At 37.2% G+C, this 26,681-nt stretch overlaps 2 protein-coding genes across 2 annotated transcripts; both read right to left on the bottom strand.

Annotated features, from left to right (window-relative positions):
- Positions 1 to 375: 375 nt before the first annotated feature.
- On the bottom strand, positions 376 to 5,668 carry LOC131359085 (putative ferric-chelate reductase 1). Its single transcript, XM_058398649.1, has 11 exons — positions 5,353 to 5,668; positions 5,159 to 5,260; positions 4,937 to 5,081; positions 4,251 to 4,361; positions 4,056 to 4,168; positions 3,837 to 3,923; positions 2,685 to 2,776; positions 2,544 to 2,602; positions 2,310 to 2,444; positions 975 to 1,000; positions 376 to 503 (listed from the first exon to the last, which is right to left on the bottom strand). The coding sequence occupies exons 1-11, from the start codon at positions 5,452 to 5,454 to the stop codon at positions 414 to 416; spliced, it is 1,062 nt and encodes a 353-aa protein (XP_058254632.1). The 5' UTR covers positions 5,455 to 5,668; the 3' UTR covers positions 376 to 413.
- A 1,387-nt stretch (positions 5,669 to 7,055) lies between these two features.
- Positions 7,056 to 25,589, bottom strand: LOC131363354 (glycogen debranching enzyme-like). Its single transcript, XM_058405832.1, has 33 exons — positions 25,508 to 25,589; positions 24,809 to 25,019; positions 24,502 to 24,671; positions 24,105 to 24,308; positions 20,715 to 20,896; positions 20,459 to 20,570; positions 20,257 to 20,383; positions 18,523 to 18,625; positions 18,339 to 18,436; positions 18,127 to 18,266; positions 17,763 to 17,950; positions 17,426 to 17,549; positions 17,106 to 17,269; positions 16,870 to 16,971; positions 16,543 to 16,698; positions 16,289 to 16,439; positions 16,056 to 16,180; positions 15,674 to 15,786; positions 15,405 to 15,539; positions 15,128 to 15,258; positions 14,901 to 15,037; positions 14,678 to 14,811; positions 13,993 to 14,168; positions 13,804 to 13,906; positions 13,275 to 13,500; positions 12,967 to 13,078; positions 12,283 to 12,418; positions 12,075 to 12,187; positions 11,744 to 11,955; positions 10,866 to 10,963; positions 10,440 to 10,527; positions 10,204 to 10,337; positions 7,056 to 10,117 (listed from the first exon to the last, which is right to left on the bottom strand). Exons 1-33 carry the CDS (start codon positions 25,587 to 25,589, stop codon positions 9,982 to 9,984), a joined length of 4,623 nt encoding a protein of 1,540 aa, XP_058261815.1. The 3' UTR covers positions 7,056 to 9,981.
- Between the last annotated feature and the right edge of the window lie 1,092 nt (positions 25,590 to 26,681).

Below are 26,681 nucleotides of genomic sequence, written 5' to 3'. Positions count from 1 at the left end.
TAAGTTTATGAAGAACTCAACCCACATTAGAAAAACACCTTCATTTCTTCATTGCAGACTTTAGGTTTTGATGTTGGTAATATATATATATATATATATATATATATATATGTATATATATATATATATATATATGTATATATACATATATACACATATATACAAATACAAAACATATATATACAAAACATTTCACATTCATTTTCTAGCAAAACATTTCTAGTGTCATCAAGATTTATTCATGAGATTTTTGCACCATTAAACAGAATATTATTTAAATAAATCATCTTTATTTAAGTTTTTCCTCAAAGGAGACATTTCAATTAAATTTAATTTTCATTTAAAAATGAACTATAGCATGTTATGTTATTTCAATGTAAATGACAGAAAAGTGTATACACAAATTATCAATTCTAAATCATGCTAATTCCAGCCAGAAGAGTCACCAAGAACATCAGGTTTCCAAGCAAGAAGAGGATCAGGAGGGTCGTTTCAGCACTGATCTAATGCAGACAAAAGGAAAAGGAATTTTAGTATGTGCATTGATGTTGACCACCAGTGAAAAGTTTGTATATATATATATATATATATATATTCTAATATATATAATCTAAATAGTGTGGTTTTGTCATGTAGTACACGTGTGTATGCTATGATGTTTCAAAACAACCATTTTAAAAATGATAAATCTAAAGCATAATTGAAGCAATAATACAACCTAATTATACAACGCTATTTTATCCTGCATCAAAAAGTTAAATACATTTGTATAACCCTAAACCTAGCAAACCGCTTTAAGATAATACTGACTCAGCATGCAAATTCCCTTCTACTGTATGCTCATCCTTTCAATAGATTGAAAAAGAAAAGAAAATCCCTTTACGAGAATCCCTTTAAGACAATTTCACAAAATTTAGAGTTGAGAAATTCTAAAAATTGAAATAAATTCTTGGATGTGGCTTTGGCACGCTTACCAATTCCAAACCATGCTCTTCATCATCTGCAAAAAAATAAATACAGAAATGAACACAATGAAGGTGAATTTTTAAAGAGGTATATATTAGTTTGAAACAATTATTCGTGAAGGCCCTCATATGAGATTTTTCCAGTTGTGAGCAGCTTAGTTCCTCGTATCTCTGTCATCTCTGTAGTACTGAAAGTATAGTATTGATGTTGATTATTTCCCAATAACAGCTTCCTGATGTGTATTTACTCCTCTTATGCCACAGCAGTTTGTCAATACTTATAAAAACGATCACTGTTTATACAATTTAGAGATGCTAGGCTAGAAAATCAATCTAACTAAATTAAGAATTCAACAGCACTGAGAAGTAAAAAAGTAGTTTATTATTTTGTTTAGTTATGTTATTTCTGGTATCATTATTATAAGAAGATATAGAGACTGTTCAGTTTCTGTTTCTCTTCAACGTCCAGATTTTTATCAGATGATTTCTACTGCTTCAAATTTCATATTCCTGTATATGTCATATACCATGGTGCATTTTCTACTGCAGTGAACATTTACGCAGTTTGTAGATAACGTTTCTAATGTGACTAAAAAAGGGTTATGAACACGTTGCCTGAGGTCATGTATCTTCTTCCCCACCAGGTGGCAGCAAATAGTAGACAAATATTCATTCAATCATTCATTCATCTTCTATACCCGCTTTATTCCTATTCAGGGTCACGGGGATCTGCTGGAGCCTATCCCAGCACACATTGGATGAAAGGCAGGGGTACACCCTGGACAGGTCACCAGTCCATCACAGGGCCACATATAGACAGATAACCACACACACTCACACTAGGGCAATTTAGAATCATCAATCATCCTAATGTACATGTTTTTGAACTGTGGGAAGAAACCGGAGTACCCGGAGTAAACCCACGCAGGCACGGAGTAAACTCCACACAGAAAGGCCCCTGCCTGTTCAAACCTGGGATTCGAACCCAGGACCTAAATGTACAACATTGCTAACCACTAAGCCACCATGCTGCCCTAGTAGACAAATAGCCAAGTTAATTTCTTTCTCTGCTGTTGTTCTCGAATTAAAATTTCTCACTTCAGAACGTAGTGCTCAGTGCTCATTAGAATCACAAATTATATATAGTGTATATATAGTATCTTGTACTACTTGTCCCATAATATTCTCTTGAGAGAACAATAGCTTGAACAAAAATCACATGAAAACCAGTAAATTATGGAGTACCACAAGTACGCTATCTTTGTATACGTTGCTTTTTGGAAATAATATACTTGACCAAAATTCCCTACCATGTATGGAAAGTGAAAGCATTTGCATATTTACCCATTTTTCTTAAGTACTTGTGAAGCTCTTGGAGAAAAAAAAACAGCACCTCCCAGCCCACGAATCCTCCCATAACCTGAAGAAGAGATCGGTCCGAAGTGCAGATCAGCAACAGGCCGGTGAACATGGCTGCCACTGCCACAGAAACATAATCATATCAGTGCTTTATGCAGCAACTGAGAATTGAATGTGGAATGATGTGATGTGTGTATAAGGTCACTCTGTGTTCTTTACCTGCCAGCACTTTCACAACAGCAGCGTTGACAACATGCAGCCAATTGAAAATGTATCGCCTGCAACAACAAGAGTTTCAAGGTGCTGATTTTACAAGTGGGTGTTCTATAGTATGAACAAGCTAAAATGCTAAGCCTTTACCGTTCATGCTGAGGTGCGCATCGAAAAGCAGCTGCGACTGGTTGAATTAGGCTGAGGATCAGCACCAAGGATCCTAATATAGGATGAAGCCCCTAAAACACACACATATAGCATCTTTGATCTTTTTTTTTTTTTTTTTTTTACCATTATTAGTCTCATATACCAGCCAGAACTGGGTATTTACAGAAATCAGAGGCATTTCTATTCATCATGGATTTTCATTTTCAATTCAATTTATTTGTATAGCGCTTTTAACAATGGACATTGTCTCAAAGCAGCTTTTTAGTTTTAATATCTTAAGTAATCTTAGGTAATCCACTTTTTATAGCTGTGCTGCCAAAAGTAATAAGTATAATCTTGTTATTTGTAAGAGCCAACACTGTGTTTGGGAATTATTCCATGAGGCAGGATATACAGTGGGACATAAAACTTTTGGAAGAAACTCCAGTGCCATATATCAGAGGGTGGTGTTCCTAGGTGAGTGAGCCAAAAGTGACATCTTGTGGGCTCAATATCTGCAAGACGAAGGTCAGGTACGATGCCACTCAGTTGGACAGACTTGCAGTGGAGAGGAACCAGTTAGAAGGAGACTTTGGAGCAGATCCAGGACTAGCTGGAGCAATTATATTTCACAGTTGACTTGGAAACATCTCCAGAAGGAGCATAATCTGTGGCTGGGGTTGGAAAAGTCTATACTGACCTTCTCAGTCTGGAGTGTTGATTATTTTCTAAATTAAACAAATGTACCATGTTTTCAAGCCTGTCCATTAGACTATTGTTGGTCAGAAGCTCCAATTTCTCCAGGCAAGTAAAAAAATAGATGGATTCTTGATATGAGATGCACATCCATAGCTAAGGTGTTGGACTTCTAATCAGATCCCAGGTCCACCAACCTGCCACTGCTGGGTCTTTGAGCAAGACCCTTAACCCTCAATTGCTCAGTTGTATAAAAAGGAGATAAATTGTAAGTCACTCCGGATAAGGGCCTCTGCTAAATGCCAGGAATGTAAACATGGCTAAACACAACAATTCCAGTAGTTAAAGTTTATTTAACTTGTCTGCATGGAATCAGCAATGGTAACATACGTAGCTGAAGTTTCATATCAGCTTCTCAGTAGGATAAGGATCAAGGTCTTAAAAGTAATCACCTACCCCACTCCAGCCTCCAACGTGTGCAAAAACAAGAACAAATGCAGTGATGGTTGTAGCAACTGAGATGGACATTAAAGACACATGAGCCTGAAAAAAAAAGAGATGAAAACAGAAGGTTTTCAGATTCCACAAATGTTAGAGGGCCACTTAAGCAAAACCCTCAATGCTGAGCAGTCTACTTGGCTTGTAATTTCAATAAATAAACAGGAGAAGCCTTACCACGAACCAGAAGTCTTTGTGACAGCAACCTTTTCCCATGACTGCCTTCAAATAGCGTGCAATCATCATGCCTGTGCTGGCAGTAAACATCCAGGTAATGAGCATCAGACAACCTGAATCAGGAAACATTAGTTAGAAGAACCACAGCAGGTAAACAGCCTGGCTAAAACAAGCAGACAAAGAAGTAGCACATACCATGGGCTTTAATGATCACTGGAAGCTGCATATTTCTGACAGTCTGTGGATTTATTATATCCACTGGGGCTGTGCTGACAAATCGATTTTGTCCATGATACAGGATTTCACCTGCCAAGATAAAATGTTTGATTTCACAAAATTTAAAAATGAAAAAGTATCCAATCAAGAATTTCTGAAATTATTGTTGGTTCCAATGTAATCAGTATAATAGTTCCTGGAAATTAAAAATATAAAACATCTTCAATGTAACAATGTTACATTATTTAAAAAATCTAAATTTGGCAAATTATAACAGCAAAATATCAATCTAGCATCTCCTAGCTTGTGGAAAATTTACTGTTGGGAAAAGAAAAGCAAAAAATATTACATGCCGGATCAAGTAAGGTGGTTAATAATAAGAATTAAAGCCATATTGTATTGTACAACTGCTATACCTCACTCCTGTTAGTTTTTTATATGCTTGTCATTGTCTGGTTCATATTAGACTACTTTTTTAAATCGTCTCTCGCATTTTATGTTACATGACATGAAAGCAAAGAAAATATGTATTTTGCTTCAACAGTCAGCATTTTCTATCCCTTTTTTCAAAGCTGCTGGTTTAGACACTGCTGAAAAAAACATCTTGGATATTTCTACTCAATAAAAATCAGAAAAACCCTGGTTGATTTTTTTAACTCACATACCATCAATACTTGATCCGTAGGCAAACAACAGATAATAACTGCTATTCATTCCTGAGATCCTTGGAGTATTGATGGGGTTTCTCGATCTAAAGGAGCACCGGATGACTCCATCCATCGCCGAGGTCCTTATATGTGAAACATTGCCCTATAAAATATTAAGAATATTTCTGAGCACACTGGAGTTAACTGTAATTTTATTCATGTGTGTGAAGGCACTTGTACCAGTGGAACGTTCTTTGGTCTGCTTCTTCCAGTAGAGAAGGCATGCTGTATCTGAATGCTACCAGTACTGTCCAGAACACAAATGTAGATGTCATCGTTACCCTTAAAAACCAAAAACAATAAAACATGAGATGTATACAGTATGTAATATATGAGTGTATTTTTATTTCTATCCAAACACATAGGAATAACACCATAATCTGGTCATCTGAAAAGCCAAAGGAGACAAAGCCTTCTGCACGTCCGTGGATTTCAAACGCGATTTCCCAAACATCGGACGATGGCATGGCCGACATGAAGTAGCACTTCACGTCTTTAGCTGGGTCACAAGCATCAGGGTTACTGAAGCATGCTTTATGACTTCCGCATCCAGCACTAGATATGACTATCTGTTTTAAAAAAGGTATACACCATAATATACCATAAAAATAAACACAATCTGTGTTTTCAAGGAGTATTTATAAAGTAGACCTATGTTTTAAATTTGAGAAAAATATCTATAGATACTCACTGAATTGCAGCAGCGGAGTTGCAGCGTAAAAGAAGCAAAGAGAAGATAAAGCACACGCATCTACGTACAAGAAAGTTAAAGTTAGGAATAAATCACTTGGAGGCATGCCGTTATAGGAAAATAACTAGTCGTGTGATGTGGCCCGACATGAAGCCGAGTTACTCTTACTGTTCAATTCAATTCAATTCAATTTATTTTGTATAGTGCCTTTTACAATGAACATTGTCTCAAAGCAGCTTTACAAAAGAAGAGAAACAGAGAAAGGGGAGGGGGAAAAAATGAAAATACTGTATACTGTTATTATTACTGTTATTGTCGACGTATTAATTTGCCAAAAACAGAACATCCCAAAGTGCTTTATTCCTCTTATATAGCATGTTTCTAAAAAATGTATTGTCTTTCTTTAAATTTATTTTAAGTTCACATAAATGTTTTAATCTATATTCAGATACTTGTAAATGGCTAAAGCAGTATGTCTGACAAAAAATTAAATCTTTCAATGCCCAAATTAAACAAAAAAAGTGCTAGAGAATGTTGAAAACAAATGTTTTTGTTGTTGTTAACATAATAATAATAATAATTATTATTATTATTATTATTATTATTATTATTATTATTATTATTATTATTATTATTATTATTATTATTATTATTATTTTAGTTAATTATTTTTAGAAAATATCATTTCTGACTATACAAAATTAGTCGATTAAAAAAACTCCCAACTTTTAAAAATCTAATGTGAAAAGATACTTTTACCTCTCAAATAGCTTAGAGAGCTGCAGAAGTTTATTGTATTTACTGTAATGCCCCAGTGTTTTGAAACTGATTTACTTCATACATTTCCCAAAAAAATATTAATATATTAAATATATTATCTATATATTCTATTTTATTTTGACTGTCCGTAAGTATGGACACTATGCATGAAAGGTTAAAAGTATGACATGTCCTTTTTATCTACTAATAGTCACATTGAACCTTGTTAGTTGACGTTATTGTTCCCTCACCAGCCTTACTTTACTCTCATGAAGACTTTCCTATGCTCCTGACTGTTACAATAGCTATTACTATAGAAATAATAACTCCTGAGCAATCAGAAGTGACAGTCATACAGCGTCGAGGTGAAATATTAAACAGAGGAGAGCATATCCACCCACTTACACTTAACACTTAATATAATAATAATAATAATAATAATAATAATAATAATAATAATAATAATAATAATAATAATAATAATTAAGTCATTGTGTTTGTCATGTAGCCTTAAAACATTAAGCCAATAAGTTAAATATCAAAAATATGTTTCAATCAGTAACCAACCAGTAAAATGTTAAATCTGAGATATCTACAAAGCACCTTAGATTAGAAGTCCATTCTAACAAAATGTATTTTATTGTCTTATTGTCACTTATTGTTACACAGAAATATAAATATATACTGATTATTGATAGTCTGGGTGCAAAAACAATCCCATAATCTTGCATTAAACCTCATAGAAAATCAATCCTGTATGTAAATATACAAGCGTATTTGTGTACCTTGTCTCAGAGGTCAGATGCTCTGTACGTGCCACTTCTCTCACAGAAAACTGTCTTGTCCTCATAAAGGCTGAAAACATGCATCTGACAGGCCCTTATTTATCACCTACATGCTTAAATATTAATTTCAAAGGATTTTGTTCAGCAAACAGAGACTATAGGAACAGCGTTCATTAACTAAGAATAGTGGCGTGTTCTGTAAGACAGGCGTAATGTATTCTTGACAAAAGGATAAGAACAAATATTTACCATATGAGCACGAACAGCTTGGAATGGTAACATTATGAATACTCAGTGGTCGAGGAGTCAGTTAAATAAGCACCAAGGCATGAGGATTAAAGCAGAATAGAAATTTGTCAGAGTTGACAAATTGATTTTTTAGTATTCACCGGATAATAAGTTAATATGAGCAGCTTGCATCAGATTTTAATTTTAAGATATTAGTAGGCTTGGAAGGGAGGACTGTTTAAGACACAACTAGAAAATATTTTTTATATTATGATTCAACAGACAGCAAAAGACAAATTCCATGCAAAAACGTCATAAAATCTTCAAGCCACAAATAATTAAATAAAGTTATGGACCATATTTCTCTCTGTTTGGTTTTCCAAAGAGGTGAGATTCTTTGTGAAATTCAAGCCGATCATCAATCATTATATTTGTATTGCCTCTAAAATGGCACTTCTGTAAAAAACAGACTACAGTGTAGTCTTTTAATCAAAGCGTTCAGTATTAAAGCGTACGGCTTTTAATTCTGAAACCTTGTAATTATGTAAAGTAGTAGAATGGACTAAATTTAATACTGAAATTGCACATACACTTACATTCTGTATGTTTTGTGCTCTGAATTGTCTCAAGTAATGATGGGTATTAAATCCAGCTCCACGGGCTTAAAATAGTAAATTAAAGTCACAACAAAATCCAAAAATAGATCATTAGCTATATCTAGTACAAATAATAGGATGCGCTGGATCAAGCACTATTTTATAAGCTTCTGAATAATGAGCGTGGAAGCTAGGTTGCCTAATTTAAAATTCAAGTAGAATTATAGTAGACTCGTATTAGAAGTTTATCTGAATTCACCTTGTTTTTATTTTATTTTTTTTTTACATTTTGACCTCTGGTGGCATGGTGGCATAGTGGTTAGCACTTTCTGGTCCTGGGTTCGAGTCCTGGGTTTGAGTCTCGCTCATACTGTGTGTGTGTGGAGCTTGTATGTTCTCCCTGTGCTTGGTGGGTTTGCTCCGGTTTCCTCCCACAGTCCAAATACTGTTCATTACTTACTGCACTACCTCTACCTGTCATCCGCTGCTATAGTTATACTTATGTTTATTCTATTTGCACTACCTCAACTGCTGCTGTGTATTTTTGCACAATATTTTTGCACAATACTTTTTTTTTTTTTCTACATCATTTCACTTTATCTATTTTATTTCACTTACATTCCAGTACACGTTCTTTTATTTCCTTTCAGCGCTAAGTGTCCTGTGTTCTTTTGTGTTGTCTTTCTTGTATTTATTGTCTTTTTTGCACTGTCTTGTCTATGCTCTGTTCGCACCTAGCTGCACACTGTGCACTTTACGTGGCTAAGACAAACTTCTGTCCTAGCTCTGTGGTGTTGTTTGTTGTTTTGTATTGTATTAGTAGTTGTATGTTTATGTAGCACCAGGTCCTGGAGAAACGTTGTTTCATTTCACTATGTACTGCGCCAGCTATATGTGGTTGAAATGACAATAAAGCTTCTTGAATCTTGAATCTTGAAATACATGCTACTAGGATGATTGGAGTCTCTAAATTGCCCGTAGGGTGTGAATGAGTATGTGAGGGTGTATCCTGCCTTGATGCCCGATGATGCCTGAGATAGGCACAGGCTACCCGTGACCCTCGGATAAGCGGTACAGACAATAAAATGAAAAATCTTTACCTCGCTTCAGTCCACATTTCCAATCCCATAATTTGTTTCACATTTAAATACACAAACATTATACAATACAATGTTGTGGTAGACCTAACGTTATTTTAAAAACACTGCCTTGAACTTTTCTACTCACAAAAATCTTATACTAGATCTAGAGGTATATTATGCTTCTAATTTTCTTTGACCCTAGCAATTTTTTTTATTGATTTTTTTTATTTATTGATTTTATTTATTTATTTATTTATTTATTTATTTATTTATTTTTAAAACGCTCCTACAACCACCATATACTGGTTATAAACAGTTAAAAAGAATGAGAATGAAAAGTTTTCAGGTATCTATAGGAAATTGATTTGAAGAATCAGTATGTCACAATATCCTGTCCAACTGTTTGAGAATGAAAGAGTGTGGCTTCACGTTTTACCCAAACAAACAAACTACATATAGACGCTCTTCTGTTTGCACTGATGATGAGCAATGTTATCATAAGCTATGACTTTATGGTGGTGCAATAAATAGACATATAAGAGGAACATCATAATTAAAGGTAATGTAGTATGAAAAGTTACATTTACATAGTTCCTCAAAAGATATTTGGTAGCATGTTTTTGGAGCAAGGACATTTATGAAAATTTAAGGAATCATGATTGTTTTTTGGTTGGGATAGACTTCCATTCTTTGAAACACATGTTGGAGAGCAGACATGGGCTACAGTTATATGTTGAAATCTAAAAAACTACTGTTTTTTTAATGTCTAGATGTATACAGATAAGCATGAAATGAGGAAGTTAAGGAATAGGAAAAGAGTTCAAGAACAACAATTCTGCTGTTAAGAAGAATAACAACAAATCTACAAGTCCTCAGGATTGCAAAGGTCATACAGCACTTCCAGAATCGTGCCAATGGACCAGGCTTGTGTCTCACAACTGAAAGGGCAGTGTTGTCCATTCTCATTGGTAAGCTCAGGTAAACCTTTCCAGGGAGATCTATAATACACAAAAATAGACCATTCATACAGTCTGCTTTTCCTAAAATTGCGTGAGAAATATGTTTTAGAGCTCTCTCAGTGTACCTTTCCAAGTGGACGTTATGCCTGGAGAGAATGTTTTTGACCAGAATCACAGTCTGATTGTATACTTCCTGGCCCATCTGCTTGGCAAAGTACAGTTTGGCTCTAAGGAAGAAACTGACCAGCCAAATCCACTCCTGGTCATGATGTGGACGAAACACAGTATGGAAAACAATATTTAACATCGATAATAAACATCAATCTCATATGCTGTTAAAGGTGGTAGAAAGGGGACATACAGGTCCTTGATGGTAATTGAAGCCTTTGGCAACATTGTAGTTGTTGTTGTCCAGGGCATTGTCGTAGATGCCGCAGTAAACCATGTCACTGTGAAATATTGAATTATGAAGAAACATTCAAAAAGAAAAGAGTAATGACTCAGAAATATATACGCCAAGCCTGGCAACAGAAACACAATTTACCATTTATACAGTAATACAAAACCAATTCAAACTGTATGCACTATAATCCTGATACTCAACATGCATTAAACATTCTCATCATTTTTGTACAGTATTGACCAGGGTGTTTTGTTAGTGTTGGATTTTGAATAAAATATAATTTTATTAAAAAGTAATCTTTTGGAGGAACGGTGTTCATCCCTTCAGTACAATTCCAGAGAATTATTTTTAACCTATTTTATTTGTCGTTATAAGTACACTCACTCTGGATCTAAAGTCTTCATTCCCAGTGGCCCAAGCAGTTTCTTCTCAGCAATCTCTAAAGCTGTCCATGCTCTATCCAGTGTAAACAGCTCAGGAGCCTGAAACACAGAATCTACTGTAAACTACTTGTATAACCAGCACTAGGTCTTCAGTGGGGCCAAAATTCTGCCCACATTAACTGAGACTGCAGATAGGTTTCAGTTCCATCCATTCATCAATTCAACCATCCATTCAACTATCCCTCCTTCCATTCCATAGTCTATCAATTTCACCATCCATCCATTCAACTATCCATCCAGCCGTTCTACCATTCATCCATCCATTCAACAATCCATCAGTTTTACCATCCATCCATCTATCAATCCATTTATCCAACCTTCTGTCCATCCATAAATTCATTCAGCCATATATCTATCCTATCCTATCCTATCCTATCCTATCCTATCCTATCCATCCATCCATCCATCCATCCATCCATCCATCCATCCATCCATCCATCCATCCATCCATCCATCCATCCATCCATCCATCCATCCATCCATCCATCCATCCATGCATCCATCAATCCCACCAGCCATCATTCAATCTATCTAACCATTTATCCAGCCATTCTGCCATCCATCTATCCATTTAGCTGTTCATTCAACCACCAACACTGATATTTCACAATGTTATCTGTAAATGGATAAAAAGTATGGTGTTGTTCATTAACAAATTAAAAAATAGTAACTGTTGGTAAATTGGGACATGCTATTTGAGGAAGTAACTTCAGGGTGGTAACAGTAATTCTACTTATGTTAGCCCATACCACACCCATAACTGATTCCTTATGTAAATGAAATTTTATCATGAGCTCAAAGCCCTCTGTATGTGCTTACCACCACCATGGCAATTGTGAAATTGGGCCGAAGCTGATAGTCGCACCATGGAAAGGAGGCCCCATAGGTGTCTTTGTAAATGCCTCTTTTATGCACTAGCTCTGGATGATTTTCCTGTTTTTCCTCTGGATCAGGCGACACATAGAACATCTTCTCAAAGTTATCTTGGATCTTGTGGTTCCATTCTTCGTATGACATAGTGTGAGTTTCACCTGAGTGGAGTGTAAGTGAAGTGTAAGTAAATGTCCATTATAGGGTCAACAATAATTCCTCATGACTCTCATAATAAGTATAATGAGAGTTCAAGTATTTTAGAATATAAAATACATACCATCTCTCTGGATACTGACAGAAGAGTAAGGGAAGTGACCACTTTGATTCAATTGGGTCAGCCAGCGCACAGTGGACTTACAAAGGCCCACAATCTCCACTGCAGAGCCATCTCTGGAAAAAAAAAAAAAACAGGCCACTTGCTTTCTATGTCTTTTATTGACTGCCCCATTTGGCTTCATGGAAGGACAGAAGGATAGCCACAGTACCTGGGTGTTGCTGGTATCCCACGATTCCCTGCTTTGTCACTTTCACCCATTTTGTCCATCCACGTCCCACAGTTGAATCGATTTCCCCCATAAACAAAGCCTGTTTCTGAGTCCACTTTTGCATCAACATTAAATCCTGTAAATTAGAAATGGAGGAGAAACGTTGATAATAAAGCGTCAGTTAAAATAATTATTAAACTATTCCATCACATTATATTTACATATATACATTTATATATGTATATATATATTTATATATTTACATTTATATATTATATTACATTTAATGTTGCCCAGCAGATGCTGCTTTCTAATGTTCCAAAGTGTTGTTGACTTCTCTATTCAATTCTGCTTGGTCAGAAAATGTTGATTAATTTTCTATAGCAGCTCTATATACAAGTGCAAGTAAGGTTTACTGCAAGGATTAGTATTAGTGCAGTTGGTATTTTTGGAAGGATTCTTCAGAAAAAGGAAGTTTCATGTTTTATTAGCTTCAAGAAAGTAACAAGAGAGGCTGGTATGGGAACACTATTTATAGATGGTGAAACATTAAGTGATAATGTGATCACTAGCATATAATTGTGGTACAAAAGGATTAAAACATCATGGTCCACAGAATTCTATTTCCTTACTAATCTGGCAGCTTTACAAGGCCATTTCAATAATTATAAAAACTTGGCTGACCTTCATCTCTCATGTTGCAATCAATCTGTGGCCCGGCGTTCCGCTCTCTGAATGAGATGCCTTGAGCATGGTGCTGCATAGCCTCCTGAATGACATTGTACAGAGGCTGGTCCTGGGATAATAAAAGTGTATTATTATTAATATTATTATTAGTAGTAGTAGTAGTCCTGAATCTAATTACATAAATAACTTATGAAATAGTTATCCAATAAGATTAAAAATATAAACATTTAAATAAATACAAACTACTTAATTACACAATCACACAATCCCAAAATAGCAAAACTTAACAATTCCCATGCCCTTACCACAGTGCCTGCAGGCTGGGGTTCAGAATCATCAGTTGGGTACATGCGTGACACACGGCATGATAAAATGTCCACACCATTGGGGACTATATTACAGTAGTCCTGGATGCACTGAAGCCACCACCACACGGCGTCCCGGCAGTTGTAGCGAGCCTTTGTGCCCTCACCAAGCAAGTTGGGAATCAAGCCATGTCTCAGAGTACCAGCAAAGGCCAGGATGATATTCCTGCAGTGAATGTTAATTTTAATAAAGACCTGTGTAGGAGGTTATAAATTTGCCATAGTAACTGATTGCTAGACTGGTCACTGATGTTAATACAGATTTCAGACATTTGTTCCAGTTGCAAATTTGTTTCAGATAAAGAGATAATGAAAGCGAGGCCAGCTAGTGCATAACTGGTGGTGTGGTTATATTCAATGAAGGCCATGTCTATGGCAGAGCCAGACTGGTAACAACATTAACATATCTTGATGAAGTATTTGGAGGGCCTGTAAATTATATTATCGAGACTTAAATGGTAAAGTGTACCTTGCCTCTATGTGTCTTCCAGTGACCAACATGAGGCCACGCAGGGCTACGAATGTGTCTCTGCCCCAGCAGCGAAAAATTCCAGATGAAAAATGAGGCAAGCCTGTATAAGGAGATCCACAATTCAATAATTCTACAGAATACACAGTGATCTTGTCTCCATTGCCTTTGAATATTAAGTCATGATACCTGCAGCCAGTGATACACAACACTGCTTGTTCTGCTCGGTGATGATGTTGAGGCGAAGCGGGACATCCCCCAGGGTAGGGGAAAGAGCAGGGAGAGCAGATACAGGGCCCACACCACACATTTGCACTGAGCCTAGTGCCAACTGCTTCACCAGGGTCGAACCAGCCCTCACAAAGCTGTAATTGTAACAGATCTAATCAGAATAATCAGAACACACATATCTAAAGCACCTCCCACCCCATCTTGTTTTGGGATTTGGATGGGTGGGTTGATAGGGCTGGATGAGTGACCAGGTTTTTAGGTGTAATGATAGTTGATTGGGAGGGAAGGTGGATAGAAGAATTAACTAATGATTGGCTGGATGGATGAATGGATGGGTTGGTGTTTGGCTGGGAGAAATGACTGATTAGTGTGTTGCTTGGCAGATCAGTTAATAGGTCTGTGGTAGTTATATGCTTAGATGGATGTGTGGACAGGGTTTTGTATGTTGGTCGGTATGTCAGTCAGAGGTGGCTGGTCAAGTGAATGGATTGATGTTGATAAAAGAAATCAGACTGCCTGAAGTATAGACCAAAATAACAAACAAATAGAAAGTAAGCAATCTTAAAATGCTGTAAATACAATAAATAAATCAATGTGCTGCTAGTAAAAAGAAAAAAGAAGAAAAGAAGTATTTAAGACAAACCTTGACATCTTGTTGAAGACAACATCCACAGCTGTGGTGTATGCCCCAGCAATGATGGCATCAAAGTAACATGGAATTAGGTAGCGTGGGATTCTTTTTAGGTATGCAAACATGGCATGGAACCAATTCCCAACCTAAAATAGTCAGAGGATGTTAGAGCAAATCTTAAAGGCAGACATATTCAGAAAAATACAATGTGAGGACAAATGCTTTTGTGCATTACCTCCCTTAGAGCTCCTCCTTTATTCATGAGACGAGAGCTAATGTAGTGAAGCATCCAGTCGCCTTGCCTCAGGTTGTTGCAAAATGGGTGGCCGAGGTCATTCTTGGGCCGAATGTCAGAAAGCACTGACATGAACCCTATGGGAAAAAAATGAAAAGTTTTGTATTTAAGAAGAATAAGAGAACTTTAGTTGACAAAGGCTAAAGTTGTTGGCTGGTTCTTAGTACCTTGAAGGCCTGCATACTTTAGGGACATCCAGGATGGAATATGGTAGCATCCGCCACCGTCTTCACGCTCCTCATCATTGCAGCGGAATAGCAAGACATTCAGTTCAGCCAAGGACAATTTGGATATGAGGCTTCAATGCAGAGAGAAAATTCAATTATAATCAGTGTGACAACAATTTAATTGTTGTCCAAAAAAACGGTTTAATCCAAAAACAATTATATATAAGTCAGGATCCACAAAATGAGGGGAAAACCAAGATGATTTTAGTATGCTTACAATTTCAGGGATACTTTCAGGATGCCAGGAACCTCAGGGTCAAGCAGACTGCCCAATTTGTACATGCGATTAAACTGACAGAGCTGAGTACGGAGGAAGCCAACCAAGTCCCGAGATTTTGGGTCCAGACTCACCCTGCACAAGGTTATCCACAGGTCATTGACACTTCAGTACAGTGATTAAAGCCCTGTCCCAAACATTGGCCTTAGTTCCTGCTTCAGCTGAAGGCAGTGTATACCTATGATGCAGTATTAGACATATGTGTTTACCTGAAAGCAATCACGCTGCCTGGAGTAAGATGATCAAAAATGATCTCCTGGACAAACTCATTGCCTCCATTTGTTGCGGCATCTCCTTGTTTCACAACTTGGCTGTCTTTAAGCTGTCAAAATAAAATCAGTAGAGTGTCCACAGACTTTTCCTATTCTAAAACCTGTAAAATTCTGTAAAATCTGCATTCATGCCCTATTTCTGTCAAATGTGATATGCTCTTGTTCTAGTTCTAATTACGATAACTTACTACTGTTTACAGCTCCAGGCCTGTGAAACTATTTATTAGTCATTACAGCATGCTGTATTTTCCAGCTGATGTAACAGTTTGATGGCATCCTGCCCAAGGGTTGCTGTGTTGGTCACTTAGGTTCAGGTTACCTGGAGTTTTTCCTTGAGCTCCACCGTGTACTCAGGCATGCCGTTTATGCACTTCTCATTTTTCACATAGGGGCCAGAGATTCTCTCCACTGTACGTGCCTCCAGGATCACCCCATCTATCTGGCCTATGTAGTAGCAGTGTGTGCAGTACGTCATTACGGTTTTTCATTAAAATAAAAATTCATTAAATTTCCAAAATTGGAATGTCTGGTTCAGTTTGATGGTATTCAGACCTGGTATGAACATGGGAGACACTCTTTCATTATAGTGGTGTGTTTTGGGGTTTTTGAATGCTGTTCGAGACACAGTCACCACAGACTGGTGTGTGCTTGGACAGTGTCTGGTTACAGCCACAATGTCTTCATCCAGCTGGTCTACAAAGACCTACAAACACAAAAATGGCAAAAACGTACAATATAGAATTTTCTCATTTAAAGATACCAAATTACAAAGCCCACCTTTTTTAGTTCTTAAGTGTCATGCAGACCTGTGTGAATCCCTTCTCTGACAACTGATGGTGAAGCTTGTTGAGTGCCAGTTTTCCTGCCAGGATGCCAGACTGGAGGTTCACGTCCCCGGGAGATGAAGGCGAGGCATCAGGGTTCCATCTGGAGTACAGACGCTCCTCTGTTATTACTGAAATCTAATGCAAAATAATTATATAGAAAGATTAACTAACCATAGACTTGACACTCTACTAAATACTGATACTTTAGATTTGCAAATATATATTTTAAAACCAAAATAACACACCATTCAATTATCAAGTTAACTGAGGTACCTATTAGTAAGTACAGTTTGTTATGTTTATCACCTGATGAGGAACAAGTTCGTCATATCCTCTGGTACTTCCTGTGGCACAACATGCCATAGACACAATTGCAGAGCTAGGGAGGCAGTCGTACACAGACCGAACCTTTAACAAATGCAAATAAAGTGAACATTCACCCAATAATCCAATAATTGTCCATTGCAAAAAGCACCACAATCAGATCTGTATTTTGCTGACCAACTCATGAGTAGAGGACTCACACAAACTCCTTTACTAACCTGGACAGGGCACTCATTGTCATGACTAACGTCAAGGAACATAGCATGTGCTATGCCCGGAACCAAAGGCCTAAGATTAGGTTGGAAGAAGGATCCAACAGGTTCTCCGCCAAAGCGATACACCAGCCTGCCTTCCTCGTGACTGTCCCCAGCACTCATTGCCTCTGGTGCAAAACACAGTTAAAGTCATAAGATAAGAGCAGAAATGCAAAGGACATGCAAAGTGCATTAGTATGAGAAGGTGTGTAAAATGGACCCAGTAAGCCCAAGAGCCAGGGGGTTGTTATTGCTATATTAAATCCTCCTGCCTTTCACAATACCTCTGATGAGACTTGTAATCCCCAGATGGTTAACAAAAGTATTGTCGAGTTGGTCACTGCCTGTAAAGAGCTCAGCTATCACGTACAGGTTGGGTCGGACTGCCCTGGCAGCAGCTAGCATTGCCTAGAACACAGTATACATAAAATCACAAGGTGAGTCCCAATATAGTGTTTATACAGTGTTAGACTAATCATGTTGGACTATTTAACAGTCAGTCAATCAATTTAAGGTATCAGTTACTGAAAGCCTTATCCTCTTAGATTTAATACATTTAAATTGCATCATGTGGTATATCTCATAGAATTGAGCAGGAATTTCTATGAAATAAAATCACACCTCAGCCACATGTAGAGGTGTGGAATGACAATTGTCCAGCCGTACACCACAGAAGTGTTCGGCCGTTATCTCTGTGTACTTCTTCATGTGGTCCCACAGATAAGGACAGTCGTCAGGTTTGTTGCCATAGCGGAGCTTCACGCTGTCACCCCAGCAAACTAGTTCTCTCCTCAAGTAGACATTACAGCCTGGTCAAAGGAAGAATTAAAAAGTTCAATAAGAGTTTCAAATACAATCTAGACCAATTTTTCCAGTTCCAGTGGGCATTGGTGGTCTCCAAGTCTTGATTAACTGCTAGAGTATTTAGGTGCTTTGGACCAGTTTTGGTCATTTTGTTTCAAACACTCTATACATTGCATTCCACCTGGTTCTGCAAAGTTCCTGAGAGGGTCATCTGACATCACCCATCCATTGTGAGCTTGGAGATGACAAGCCTCATCTGCATTCTGAAGCAGCAGTTCCTCCTTCTCCATTGACATGTCCTCAAAGGGGAAGGTGAAATATCTGCATTGGAAAAAAAGACTATTTAAAATTTGTTAATTCAATGCATATAAATCAAGCATAACAAACCTTTACCTCTGAACCAAAGGATGTTTTTTGGACACCGAGCCAAGTTTGGGACCATTTGCTGCAAGACGCTCATATCTCATAGTCTCCACTATGCAGTTTACAGCCTAAGCAAAAACACTGGGGGTTAAAATGTTCATAAAATGTAGCATGAAGAACTTTTAAGGATTTAAAAGTGTGAACCAGGACAGACCTTCTCATGATGGTTGTGCATTTCCTTATAGCACTCCAAGTTCAACTTCTCCAAACTCTTCTTGAACATATCACAGCATACCTGAGTCACTGATGGGCTGTTCCTGTCAATTAGTATAAAGATTTTATATTTTTTCTTAAAGGGAAGTGTTTAAGTGCAGTTAAATTTAAACTTAAAAATCCTGAACAACATATTCAAACAAAATGTGCGTCACAAATGTGCTACACACCTCAATACAATACGTCAGTAAATACAGCTCGTTAATTGTTTTGAATTTGCTGCACTACATATATATCAGTTTTTACTAGTCGGATTAATTGGCATTAACTAGTTGGATTAATTAATGACAGCTGGTCAGGAAATAGGATGGTTTGTGCTTGTATTAAAATGCTGAACTACTGTAGCTCGACAAACTTTAAGCTAGCTACCATTTCTTAGTCTGGTCAAATAAGTATCTTGGCAAACAAAACTCCAGACTGGGCAACAACTTAGAGCCTTTATCTTCCTAGTGGACTAGCTAATTGACTTATAGTGGTTCATATAGACTAAAGTCGTTTACATACATTCATTTATTGATAGACAATTTATCAAAATAATAGTCATGCCTCCCTACATTTGGCCAGTTCTTGCACACAAAGCACTTAAGAACAAATATTATTTTCATAAGGCTATAGTATGTGATAGTATGTTTATGGATCATGACTGAAAGAATTTTTCCTTTCTTCTCTTTGAAAGAAACTTCCTTCTCATTCTACATCAGAAACAAATACTAACTAGTACCACTTAGACTAGCAGTTGCTAAGGCAATCTATTCTCCAACTTCATCCTACTTTGGCAGCATTTAAGGTTAGCCCGGGACATAAGGTGAGCCTGGAACATTTATCTAAACCAGTGGCAGACCGTCAGGGCCAGCAAGGCCTTCTCTTCTGGCCTAAAAAGCAGTGATCTGAATCACTAACTTGCATTTTAATATATTTAATATATTTTTCCATGAAGGTGTATTAAATAATTCCCAATAGTCTATTCTCTACATTTCATAGCTTTTCTCTTGGTTGCGCTGCTTCCAGTAGTGTATATTTATGATAAGAGTATTTATCCAATCATATTTCAGCCAGTGGCTGATGTCATGTGTTGCCAGGCTGAAAGAAATCTGCCTTAAGGCCTTCGGAATTAATAGTGCAGGCGCCCGTAGCATAAAATAAGTGGCAATGAAATTGTTCCATTAACCAATCAGATTTCGAGTTGGCGTCACTGGGGCCATCTAGCAGGCATACGATTATGTCAGCAATTTCCCGTCCTTTGATTGGATAATTGGAGTAGTCAGAGGCAGCGAACCACACAAACTAAATAAGATATATATATATTTTAACTCACAATGGCTGACAGAGGAGAAGAAATCGATTCGGTCGCAGACATCCTTACAAATGCATTTTCAAGGCAGACTGTAATAAAATGGACTATTCCTTGTGAGGTGTGAAATACTGTAGCCTCATTTCTTTTTTACTTTGCTATTTAACGGTTGATTAGTATCTATTGCCATGGCGTCATGATGGTATAGAGATGGATTAATTCAGGAAGGACACAGGTGAAGGCCTAGGTGTGAAATGCATGGCCCGCCACTGATCTAAACATATTAACAGACAATCCCTGACCCCTTGGGAATCCAAGCCAATCACAGTGCTCTTTGAGTACTGACCCTTCAGGAACTGGCCCACCTTAGTTCAGAGGACTTACGTGTGCCTGCCAAACATGTCCAGCGCCAGCTTCATGTCCACTGTGTTGCCAAAGCGTTTGAACTGTGGATCCTGTATGATTTTAAGCTTCTGTTCCTTCTCCATTTCTGTCCCAACTGGTTTGCCATCTAAAGTACACAAACGCAAGTTAGAATTACGCCCTGAGCTTTTGCATTGCAAGGGTTAAGAGATGGGACACTCACTGGCCTGCAGAAGTTTATTAAACTGCTCCACGGCTCTTTCAACATTCACCTGGAGAAACTCCCAGAGCTTCAGCTGAGGAAAAACCTCCTGCCACAGGAGCTCACGGAGTGTCTGGAGACAGAAAGTGTGACTCAGCTGTTTCTTTTTGTAATGCAGAAATCAAATGAGCTATGGTTGTATAATATAAGAATAATTATACTACACTATGAGCAACCATCATTTTTCTGTGGTCTGGTAAGCGCAATCGAAACTCACACAGAGCTGCTTTTCATCCTCAACCAGAGCCGGTAGGCCACGGTCACTGTATTTGCCATTTGCAATGTCACAGCTGAAGTGCCAGAGAGCTCGATCCAGTATCCAGGCTGGCTTTAAGTGTGGAGAATTCGCCAGGTTGTAGCCACACTCAGGATGGAGACTGAGCCATTTACTGTTAACTGCTACTCAGAAGAAGAAAAAAGCAGCTTATATGAATAGGACAATAAAATAGATCTGGTCATTTTAATAGGAACACCTGGTCGTATCATATCGGCAGCATGCCACACTTAACAACCATAGTGAACCACTGAAGGATCTCAAAACACACAACAAGCTGCAATTAAACTGGACAGTGAATGATTACAAAAATGTCATCCAGTCTTTTAACTGACTGTCCAGTTCTGGTGAGCCTGTGCCCACTGTATATCCAATATCCAATTCCTGTTCTTGGCTTACAGGAGTGAAACTCAATCCTCTGCTTTCTCATGGTTTGAGATGTTGTACGCTCTGAAACTCGGCTCACCATGCTTGTAAACAGCGGTATTCTTGATTATTTGATCAGCGATTTCTGAAACATTCACTCCAGCTTATTTGACACCACTAATAACATCATAGATTTTTCCCTGTTGTGATGTTTGAAGTGAAGTTACATCTACATGATTTTATGCATTGTCATGATTGGTTGATCGGATAATTGCATGAATGTTCAGGTGTGCGAGTGTCCCTTATAAAGTAGATAGTGAGTACATATTACACTCAAAATAGAGATATACAGTCACTTAATTAATGGTTTGGCCAAATTTAGTTTGGAAAGATTGTACTTGTACAGAGACAATTTATATAATCTACCAAAACTCAAAGTGCAATAATAATTAACTGTATCTGTGTATCAAAAACACCTTGCACATAGATAGCATAGGTTCACATTCATATACCATGTGCCATTTTTAGATCTACACAGAGGATAACCGTTAATCCTTGGTGGGGTTGAATTTCAGGATGAGGGCAAGTCATTGACCTTGTGAACGCTGGTTTTGACACGTTGCACAGTGGTTTTTAAATTACTCTTTATAGCTTTCTTATATATTTTTTTTTTTTACAGCAGCAGAACTATTATTATTATTACTATTATTATTATTATGTATTTATCATTCAAGACAATTTGAAACCAACTCATAGTCTTAGATTTCTAATGGGTTTTTACTATTCTAAGTTGGGTTCTGTTCTTCACAGTTCTTTTTTGTTTGTTTGTTTGTTTGTCATTTATCATTTTTATGAATGCCAGTTATTCCATTTATGGTTCATTACATGCTTCACAGTAGGTTACCGCTCTTGTTTTTCACAGTATGCAATATGTGTAATCAGTAGATTCATCTCCTATGATGTTTAACTTGAAAGTTCCATTTAAAGATCCTAATTTAGCCCAGCCAGAGTGTTTAAATAAGCCTAGAATTAAACTAAACAGATGGGTAGCCCACCAGGACCAGGGATGAAGATAAATAGCTTTCTTAAATTTGATATAGAAACATTTTGTGTTCTAGTTCTGGATGTTCTGCTTCACAAGCAAGAGTATAATGTCTTTCTGAAAATTCCCACCACCAAAAATATCCAAATACTACAAATATTCACTATGATTACATTATAGGATGGTATATATGGCAAGTAATTCCTTATAATCAAAGTCCTGTAATGATGGTCTGGGTCTTTAGGGGGGGAATTTTCAGACCATTTCCTCTGTTAATTGCTGCAATCTGGGTCAAAGGATGATGAAACATTAAAATATTGCCTCATTTAACCTCATTAGAGCAACATTTATCACCAAAGTTCAGAACTAAACAGCAGAAATTAAGAACTTTCATTCCAGTTGGTTTGATATGTATGTTGTGTGTATTGGACTATCAGATTATTAATAACATGCATTTAACAACAGATTTTATGAAACAGGTATTGTTGTACATGTAAGTTATGATTGGTCACTAGAAATTTTAGAAACTTTCTTCTGTTTTTAAGTCTTTCATGGTGTGAAAACAAAAAAAGTTTACTTTTTGACCTCTTCTACTCAGCAATCTAATTTTACTAGCATGGACACACTAGTTGTTAATTGATTGCCCTGGATATTAAAAATCTTCAGTGCCTTCTTTTTCATTTTAGACATCATTTAAAAAAAAACTGTAACAATGAAAACTTTATACATTCCAGTAAGATCAGATAGGGTATAGTCTTTTTATTTTTTTTTAAGTCCTGAACTATTTTTAGAAGCTTGATCCTTGCTTAAGGTCCATTTGTTGTGTTTTATTTTTAGGATGCACTAAAATGTTATGATTGTTACCCCTCACTTCTACACAGGATAAAGATGTGTATCTGTACTGTATGCATACTGGACAACCTTGAACCTATAACCTTGATAGAAACTCTATCAAGCTTGTATGTGGTTGCAAATAATCAATGTGTTGTTAGAACAGCTGGGGGCTCTCAGGTGAGTGTCAGGACATCACAGCTGAAAAGGTACGCGTCACAGTTTTTATGTAAAGTACAAGTGGACATTGACCTTTAGTCATACCAATACGATCAGGCAAGAGGTTGTGGCTTAAGGCCACCACCCATCTTCAACACCACATATAGAGGACAGAATGAAATACAGTAATGGCAAAGATAATGCCAAGCTCTACTTTTAGAGCCCAGCAGTATCAGTGAAATGTCAAAAGACCACACCATTGTCAAGCTCTAGTGGTTTGCTGGCCAGGAAGCCATAGGACCATGGTATTCCCAGTGCCAGATCACATCTGTCCTTTAAACCTTTTGACCCATTTTTCAACTAAGACATCATTCCATCAAGGCATGTTTCCAAAATTGATATCAACAAATCAACAGCAACAGAGCCACTAGAATGCTGAGAATGTTGATTGAGAATGATGCAACTAGAACAACTGCCACGGCAACATCTCTTCTGCTCTGAGGTTGGCAGCAAACAGTTCAGCTTCTAACCAGTAGCTGAAAAGGTCAGGGGTTTTGCTCCTAGTGGATAAAATTTTTCCATGTAGTTGGAGAGAGTGGTAACTATTTGTTTCCAAACCCTGGCTTGCAGGTCTCAGGGGGTTCTTGGAGAACTTGAAAGTCCTCCAAGTCTGCTCCAATGGTTTAAGGTCTGCTTAAGTAATGTTGGCATGGTTGAGCCACCTACAAATTATTATCTATGATAAGCATTTGTGCGTTATCCTTTCTGTATAAAGGCTTCCTTCATTTAAGCTTTAAACATTTAGACAAGGACTTGTCATTAATTTATCACTAAGTCAAGGCCAAAATCTTGAATATCAAATGAACCCTTCCCCCAAACCCACTAAGCAGAAAAGGTTTTCTTGAGCCATGAGGCAGTCACCTCAGCTTTTGTACCTGTATGGTTGTATACGACGTCTGTGATGCAAACCATGTTCCACTCTTTCCTGATCTTCTCAGTCAGGTTCCCCACATCGCTCCATGTGTAATTCTTTCCCGGAGAGGAGAAACCTGGGTTCAGCTCCAGCTGGTCAGCAATTGAGTAGCAGGAACGTGACTCACCCAATGTCTGCAGTGGCGTCAAGTGGATCATATTGTAACCTGGCACAAAAAAGCAGACTCATTTACCTGTATCCTAGGTAGACACCTGTCCAGCTACATGTTTCATACCACTAAAACCCACCAGGGCAGTCATTCCAAAATATCAACAAATATATTGCCAATAGGACTGTTACCAGTAGTACTTTAGTATCAGTATCAGTTGAGCAGCTAGCTATGCTGTTCATGCACTCACCTGTTTCTTTAGCTACTCTGAGCCGGTCTAACCATTCGTCCAGTGGCCCAAGGCACTTAGCCAGGTAAGTCTGAGAGGTGATGCTGTCCAAAGGGAGTACCTTCCTTTCATGACCCACTTGTAGTACAGGGTCCACCACAAAATAGCCACCACCATTTCTCTCTTCGTCCCTGGTGCCAAAACCACAGATGATGGTAAAATGACACAGCACTGCTTGGACTGCTTTCATTAACATAAACATTTCAAAGAATGTAATGTGATTCAAAATGGCACAAGGACAAAGTGGCAAAGACAACCCAACACCCACCCACATCCGAAGTAATACTGGTAGGTGCCAGCGATCTCCAGGTCCAGTTTGCAATACTTGTCTGAGTCATCCTCCTTCCCACTGGGGTTGATCCACTCGAGGACACGGAACTCAGACCTGTTGAATTTTTGCCTTGGTGGTGGGTAATTGGTGTGAACGTGCACATTCTTCCCCTGCAAAGTTGGACCCAGTCGGAACTGGAGCTCAAAGCCTTAAAGAAACAAAAAAACAGATTTTCTTAAGGCTTAGGCTTGCTTGATCTTTGTCTTACCCAAGTGCTTAGCCTAAAGTTCCTCAAGTGTCTATGATCATTTTGCACAAGTGCTTGTACTGGTACAATATTTTCTGCCCTGATCTTGCTGCTTATGATCACCAATCCAGCATTATACTCCAATAGATTTATACTTGCATGACACTTTTTACGTAGCACATCTATGTATAAATGTACAACATGTACAGACTAACAATGAAACTGAAGTGAAAAGGTAAAAAAGAACCATAGCCTGCTGCTAAAACTGTAACTACAGGACAGTGTATAGTGCAAAAATACAAGGCATGTCTCAAATACTGAAAAGTAAGAAACAACCTCAAACTAGTGAGTATTTGTTGCAAAAAGAGTAATGCATGAGTAACAGCATGTTAAAGAGTAAGCCTTAGAAGCCTAACCCTAGAAGTGCAGTAACGTTTTCTTGACCATACCTTGCTCCAGGCGAAACAGAGTCTTCTCCAGTCTCTCCATGTCATTGAGCAGGAGCAGCCTGGTCTGTCTACACTGGAGCATATCGTTCTTTTTTTAGTATGCCCTTTACACATAACTATGTGTCTGCAACAGCATGATAAAGCAGGACACATGGGAACAATGTTCTATGTGTTGATATAGGGAGACACATACAGGTTTATCATACATTTGCACATATGGACAACTGAAGGAGAGAGCATTAAAGGCTGACTCGAGTCTATCATTACAGTCAAAGACATCAGTCAAGGAGCAGAGAGATAGTGATATATTACTCATAGACAGTTCTAGTAAATATGTGGTGTGGCTAATATATTGATAAATGTGACAAAAAAAGTGTATAAATGTATAAAGTATGTACATGAATATAAATATCGTATTCATATGTAGTTTATATGAACACTCACACTTACTACATAAACATATCAACACTACAGTATCTACATCTAATATATTTTATTTATGCCATTGATATATTACTTTTCTATTTTTTTCTCTTTGATCCCATGTACATCTTCCTGATTTGTGGCTAAACTGTATTGATCACATGCACAATTTTTTATGACTTCAGATTTTCTTTCTGCACTCCGTCTCTTCAGGAATAGCCTTGGTAAATGTAAAAATGTAAAATTAATTTCAAAATATATTTAAATAATTAAACAAGTAAACTAACTACTACTATGACTAATAATAATGATAATAATAATAATAATAATAATAATAATAATAATAATACACTAACCAACATTTTTTTTTAAAGATTTAAGCCTTTTCCGTTTAGATCATTCTATATTTCTCAGTTAACTTTAAACATATCTCAAGTTACTTACACCTATTTATTGGTTAGAAAAAGAAATGATTAATAATTAATAATTATTAGTAATATGAATGATAGTAAAATTATACAGAAGTCTACAATATAAATCTATAAACTTTGCACCCAATTAAATACTGAAGTAGGACTTTTTTTAATTTTGTTTGTTTGTCTTAAGTCATATTTTTTCATATATTTCAAATTCAAATTTTTATAAAATTCTGGCAAAAACTGTGAAAATGATAAAAGTGACAATTTCATGTTCTTTGTGGGAACAGTTTGGGGATGATCCCTTCCTGTTCCAACATGACTGCACACCAGTG

The sequence above is a fragment of the Hemibagrus wyckioides genome, linkage group LG01 (assembly GCF_019097595.1).
Source record: "Hemibagrus wyckioides isolate EC202008001 linkage group LG01, SWU_Hwy_1.0, whole genome shotgun sequence".
Taxonomy (NCBI): Eukaryota; Metazoa; Chordata; class Actinopteri; order Siluriformes; family Bagridae; genus Hemibagrus; species Hemibagrus wyckioides.
The sequence above is the reverse complement of the archived record's forward strand: the minus strand, read 5'-3'. Positions and strand labels throughout refer to the sequence as shown.

What these genes read in the sequence shown, in the direction of transcription:
- LOC131363354 (XM_058405832.1), bottom strand. Translation starts at nt 25,589, where the DNA reads ATGCTCCAGTGTAGACAGACCAGGCTGCTCCTGCTCAATGACATGGAG. An exon ending in AGGATGAAAAGCAGCTCTGT is followed by an intron (nt 20,571 to 20,714) that starts GTGAGTTTCGAT and finishes TTCTGTCTCCAG; the next exon opens with ACACTCCGTGAGCTCCTGTG. An exon ending in TGCACAACCATCATGAGAAG is followed by an intron (nt 18,437 to 18,522) that starts GTCTGTCCTGGT and finishes GTTTTTGCTTAG; the next exon opens with GCTGTAAACTGCATAGTGGA.
- LOC131359085 (XM_058398649.1), bottom strand. Translation starts at nt 5,454, where the DNA reads ATGTCGGCCATGCCATCGTCCGATGTTTGGGAAATCGCGTTTGAAATC. An exon ending in CAAGTACTTAAGAAAAATGG is followed by an intron (nt 1,001 to 2,309) that starts GTAAATATGCAA and finishes ATTTTTTTGCAG; the next exon opens with ATGATGAAGAGCATGGTTTG. An exon ending in AAGAGCATGGTTTGGAATTG is followed by an intron (nt 504 to 974) that starts GTAAGCGTGCCA and finishes TGTCTGCATTAG; the next exon opens with ATCAGTGCTGAAACGACCCT.